At 32.7% G+C, this 6076-nt stretch overlaps 1 protein-coding gene across 1 annotated transcript; it reads left to right on the top strand.

The window, feature by feature from the left end:
• The first annotated feature begins 3533 nt into the window (after positions 1-3533).
• LOC117908439 (probable glutathione S-transferase) lies at positions 3534-5133 on the top strand. The gene is made up of 2 exons (XM_034822019.1): positions 3534-3902; positions 4586-5133. Exons 1-2 carry the CDS (start codon positions 3588-3590, stop codon positions 4928-4930), a joined length of 660 nt encoding a protein of 219 aa, XP_034677910.1. The 5' UTR covers positions 3534-3587; the 3' UTR covers positions 4931-5133.
• Positions 5134-6076: the final 943 nt, after the last annotated feature.

The raw sequence follows: 6076 nt of genomic DNA, 5'->3' as shown, positions 1-6076 counted from the left end.
TTCCTCTTTTTTTTCCCAGTAGGAGACAAAAGGTCATAATCTCCCCTTTTCTATCCAAGAAAAAAGACAAATGGATGAGAAATCAACAAGAGAATATCTCATATCCAAATCAGCAAACATCCACTTTTCAACAAAATGTCAAATACCCAAAAATCAAATATTCACATATCACCAAGTATCCATATCAACATTCCAGGAAAAAAAAATATAGGATACAAGAATCTCCTATTGACTCCCATCACAGGATATAAGAATCTCCCCCTGAATCCTATCACATGGTTTCAATTAAAAACTTTCAAAAAATGTTTTATCACCATGAAAATAGATTTCAAGCATGAAAATGTATGGAGACCACTCAAAATGAACAACCAAAGCCTAGGATTAGCATTCCTAGAAACTAGGAACACTCCAAGGCAAAAATGAAACCTCAAACTATTAAAACTACTGTGAGAGGACTCCACAAAAAAAAAAAAAAAAAAAACCGAATGAGACTAATAAAAGAGAGAAGAATGGATAAATCAAACAATAATGGTTGCCAGAAATGAGAACTCTTGCAAATAAGTTGCATTGAAGACACGAACATTGGAAAATAGTAGAGAAAAAACAAGAGAAATGGGCTATGTAGAACACAATTTCCAAAAGTGTAGATTGCATTGTGTTGATTGTGTTGTGAAAAACACAGTCCTAAGGGTTGATTGGAATTTCCAACTACTGGAACGAAATCCCAACTGCACGAGATACAATCTAGTGATGCACACAGGAGGTCCTAGCCAACACATACTATGCAGAAGGCAATTTTCGACAACACTGATGCACTAAAAAGAGACACACAGGCCTATGACATGAGCTAAACAACACAACAATTCTAGGCTATTCGAGGAGGCTATCTGGTGGGATTGGCTGGACTTGAAAGGCTCACTAGATAGGGAAGTTTGACGATAAAGGTTTCCAGTGGTAGAGACTTCTGACGGTAGTGGCCGGAATGGTGGACCGACGATGATGGCTAAAGAGAAGCATAGAGTAGAGAAGTTCATTTCTTTGGAACAAAAGACCTAGGGCTTTTGAAAGAAATGAATCAGGAAAAACTGATTTAGGGATTTTGACTTTTTCAAAATTTCAATTTTTTACTTTTAATTATGAAAATACCCCTCATCCATTAAACCATATGAGTATAACTAGTTGGGGGCAAAAATGGAATTCACAAATGCATAAGTGGTATCGATCTTGGTGGATCGATCTAGTTTTTGATTGTGCTCTCGATGAGACACAGTCACAATCACATAGGTTTGAACAGACCAAATTTGAAAAAAAAATGGCTAAGTGTGTAAGAGACAAGGAATAGGTGGTATCGATCTTGGTGGATCGATTCATTCAAAGACTCTCGATCACTACATTGTGCACACAATGGATTGATCCACAAATTCAGTAGATCGATTGACACCAATTGAAAAATAACTTAGGCAAAAACTATCGAAATATCACAAGAAATACACCAATAGGCTTTCCAAAAACTGAAAATTGATCGACCAAAGATGAGATAGAGTAGGATGACATACTTATCTTTCAATTAATGAGTTAGAATTGATTCACATTGAACAAAAATGCTTCCAAGAACTTAACAATAGACAAAATTAATAAACATAGTGATTGAAGTACTTTCCAAATTTATCAAATGAATAGGTAAAAAAACAAATGATTATCAACACTCTAACAAGGAAGCTTAAGCTAAAAAAAAAAGTCACTCATGACACCATAAAACGGTGAGAATGTTAAATAATTTCCACTTATAAACCTCTATTCATTTATGAGCCAAAAATCATTTTCAAGATACTCTTCCTTCCTAGAGAAATTCAAGATAATGTTCCAAGAAGTCAATTTGCATCTATCTTGGCCAGATTTCTATTTAACATGACCTAATCACATCCCTTTAATAAAATTCATACACTATTTGCTTTTCACATTTAGCATTGAAAGGAATACAAAGCTATAAGTTTTACCCTTAAGATAAATTTTTGACTTGAGGATCTCTAAGGATGCCTTTACAACATAACATAAGGGATGTCTCACTCTTGCAATGGAGGCTTTTTAATTCTTGAAACATTGCCAAGGAGCCATATCCATTCCGGGAAACTTCATATTTTTTTTTTCTTTTCTTTTCATTTTTTTTAAAAAATTTAATTTCAAAGAGAGAACAAACAATCAAGGACTGATTATCTCAACCTCTTATGGATATTCCAGGTGTCTTTACTCACTCTTTAATGCTCATTAAATGGGTATAAGTTTACATTTAGGCTTTAAAGAGCATTATTCACCATTTATGCAAACACAAGGTCCAAAAATGAGCTTTTACTCACTTAATAGAAATGAAGCTAATCATTTGTAGCTTATCTAACCAAATCAAAATAGCAAGGATTCAATATCATGTATATCAAACAAGCCATGGAGATAAAGACATCTTGAAGCTTTTCAGATCATTATGAGTTAATTTAACTTTTAAACAAAATGAATAAGCATGTCACTCTCATGAACTCAACATGTTGCCTCTATTTTTACCCCAAAAGTCATCCCATTCTTAACAAAATTGAATTCCAAAAATTATTATTAATTACTATTCAAAAATAAAAATAAGTGGCACTAAAAATCATAAAATTTAAATTAGAAATAAATTTACTATAAATTTAAAAAATTTAACTTTATAAAAAAAGGCCAAAAATAACTTTCAATTCTAATAAAATTTTTTAATCGAGATTCTAAAACATAATTCACATTCATCTAAACACCCATTAGAATTAATAATTTCAATTAGTTTTTAAAAATAGAAAATTAAAATGTGATACTCCTTCATGATTAAAATTCCAAAAATCAATAAATTAATTTCACGAATGGAAGGCATATTTCAATGACAAATCTTCAAATCCAAAGATACACTAACTTAAAAGAATTTTAACATTTTCTAACAACTAAATATAATTAGAAATTATAGTTACTATCCTATTACTAATTTTTTTTTATCTATTATACAATTAATTGTTATAAATTTTTTATTATGTTAATAAATTATAATATTTAAATATATATTAAATTTCAAATTAATTTAAAAAGAAATAAAATAATTAATTTTATAGATATTTTTCATACTTAAAAATAAAGTAGATTTAGAATTTAAAAACAAGTTTAGAGCTTACATAAAAATACAAAAATCACAGAAATTTTAAGAAGTTGTAATAAACATAAAGTTTAAAATAGTTTGACTTGTCCGCCTAAAAGGATGCAAGAATGAACCAGTGTACTTAATTGACTTGGGCTGACGACAGCAATGACGTGGAATGATCAAAGCAATGACCTCTCTGGAAGCATTATATTTAATAAAAAAATACATATGGGAATTCTGGAGTGAGAAACGAAACTGAGATAAGAACATAATCTGGAAGGAAAATGAATGCTGAGATAAGCAATGAGCATCACCACCTCCTAGAAATTTCCAAGGTTTTAACCCACTCTCTGAGATTTGCTATAAATACTTGACAATTTCCCTTGGGTTGTTCATCAATACTTGAGTCTGAATCTTATTGATCACAGTAGGAGCAATGGCAGACGAGATTATCTTGTTGGATTTCTGGCCTAGCATGTTTGGTATGAGGGTCAGACTTGCCCTGGCAGAGAAGGGCCTCAAGTATGAATATAAAGAGGAGGACCTTAGGAACAAGAGCCCTCTGCTTCTTGAGGTGAATCCAGTTCATAAGAAAATCCCGGTTCTGATCCACAATGGAAAGCCCATTTGTGAGTCTCTGATAATAGTTCAGTATATTGATGAGGTTTGGCACGATAAATCTCCGCTTTTGCCTAGTGACCCATACCAGAGAGCTCAGGCCAGGTTCTGGGCGGACTACGTAGACAAGAAGGTATGTCTTTGCTGTTGATTTAAAGCCTTTTTTTTCCATTGATTCATGGCGATTGGCTCAGATTTTGATAATGATGAGGGATTTGTCCAAACTGCTGGGTTCTTGTTCACACATTCTCTTCTGACATTAAGTTTTGTGGGCCTTGGGGTCTCAAACTAGAACTTTACTGATTCTCTTAGCTGTGTGTGCAACAAGACTCCACTTTGCATTTCTGATGTGGGTTTTCAGTTCTTTGTTATATATGGGTTTTCATTTCTTTGTTCTGTTGAATCTGAAGTCCGTTCTTTCCACCCAAAAAAGCAGATCTCAAGAATGCCTTTTCCCTCAAGAAAGGGGATCCAAAAACCAGTTTTTAAAGCACAGTGTTTGGTTTTTTTTTGTTATCCTGATGTTCAACATTTTGCAGAGCAGTTCTTTTAATACATGTTTTTTTGCTTTGATCTCTTTCTTCTCATTTTCTAAAACCCACATTGAGGGGAAAAGCTTTAGCAAATGATACATTCTTTCAACTGATTCTGATATTTTTCTGCCACCGGCCCTTCATTTAATATGTTCCTAGTATATGAGATTTCTATGCTGAAGGGTCCTTAATAAACTTGTCCAACTATACGGAAAGTTGAAACTTGATGAAATGCTCCAAAAAAATAACCCTTTTCTCTCTTTGACTTTATTGTTTTCCACAGCTCTATGAACTTGGAAGGAAGATATGGTCAACCAAAGGAGAAGAGCAGGAAACAGCCAAGAAGGAATTCATAGAGTGCCTCAAGCTTCTGGAAGGAGAGCTTGGAGAGAAGCCTTACTTCGGCGGTGAAAAAATTGGGTTTGTGGATGTGGCTCTGGTGACCTTCTCTTGCTGGTTTCATGCATATGAGAGCTTTGGAAACTTCAGCATAGAGGCGGAGTGTCCCAAGTTGATAGCTTGGACCAAGAGGTGCATGGAAAAGGAGAGCGTGTCGTCTTCTCTGGAAGACCCACACAAGGTCCATGGCTTTGTTATGGGGATGAGAAAGAAGCTTGGCATAGAATAACTATTTAGTAGTGTTGCTGTGGTAATATTAGATATACGTGAGTGTTTGGCTGTTTGCTTAAGTTTTTGCTTTGAAATTGTATGGTTACTATTTGCAGTTGAAATCCCTTTTTGAGGGTTGGTGGGTTTGCTGGAAAGAAATGTTTTGAATTTGTTTTCATTTGTTTTGGACTGGACTAGAGAGGTGTTCTTTGTATTCCATCATTTCATGTCACAAACAAGTATTAACACAAGTTGGATAAGGCATGCCTCTGGCCCTTTATGGTAACGTACAAAGATATCATGGGCCTACAAAGATATCATGGGCTACAGAATAGGATAGGGCCCGCTTTTTAAATCACTTTTTTTAACTAATATGTTTGGCAAAAGATGTTCTTCAACAATTTAATTCATCTTCCTTGTCGGTCATTTTAAGTAACAAGAAAATGAAAAAGAAATAAGAGAAAAGTTCAATCACGTTCCATAATGTTTGTTTTTGAAAATTGCTTTTATGTTAAACAAACAAAAATAATTTTTAAATTTTTTATAAAATAAGGATGTTTGACAAGTTATTTTAAAGTTGGTTGTTTAATTTTTTTAAAAATAATTTTTCTATGTTGATTTTGTAAAAATATTCTAAATTTAATTGAGGTCTTATAAAAAATGAAAATAGTTTTAAATTATAAATAAATTAAAAAAATAGTATAATATATCGGTGTGAACCTACGTTTTTCATGTGCGTCCCCATTCGACGGCGAGACTTGTTTTTTATTTATTTAGTGAAAAATATGATTTTTAGAAAAAGATTTGAAGTCCTCGTTGATTTTTGTTTTATTTTTTAAGGGAAAAACAAAATAAAAAATAAAAACCCTAAATGTGAATTCTGAAGAAAAAATAGGTTTGTGAAAAATCGAGTTTGGGTCTGGGGGTCAAGTTACTTATTGGGAAGGTATGGTAATGAGTTATAGCACCCCTCTAAGCTCGTTTATGTACGACCTCTACTAAATGAATTAAGGAAATTGTGACAATTAATTAATTAATTATAAATATCAAGAAAAATAATAATGTAAATGAGTTTGTACAAGTCATGGTGAAAATCAATATACACAAAAATAATGATGAAATCTAATTACAAGAATACACAAAATAAATAACAAAAGAATTATGC

Source organism: Vitis riparia, chromosome 19 (genome assembly GCF_004353265.1).
Source record: "Vitis riparia cultivar Riparia Gloire de Montpellier isolate 1030 chromosome 19, EGFV_Vit.rip_1.0, whole genome shotgun sequence".
NCBI lineage: Eukaryota > Viridiplantae > Streptophyta > Magnoliopsida > Vitales > Vitaceae > Vitis > Vitis riparia.
Note: the sequence above shows the minus strand (reverse complement) of the source record. Positions and strands in the feature narration are given on the sequence as shown.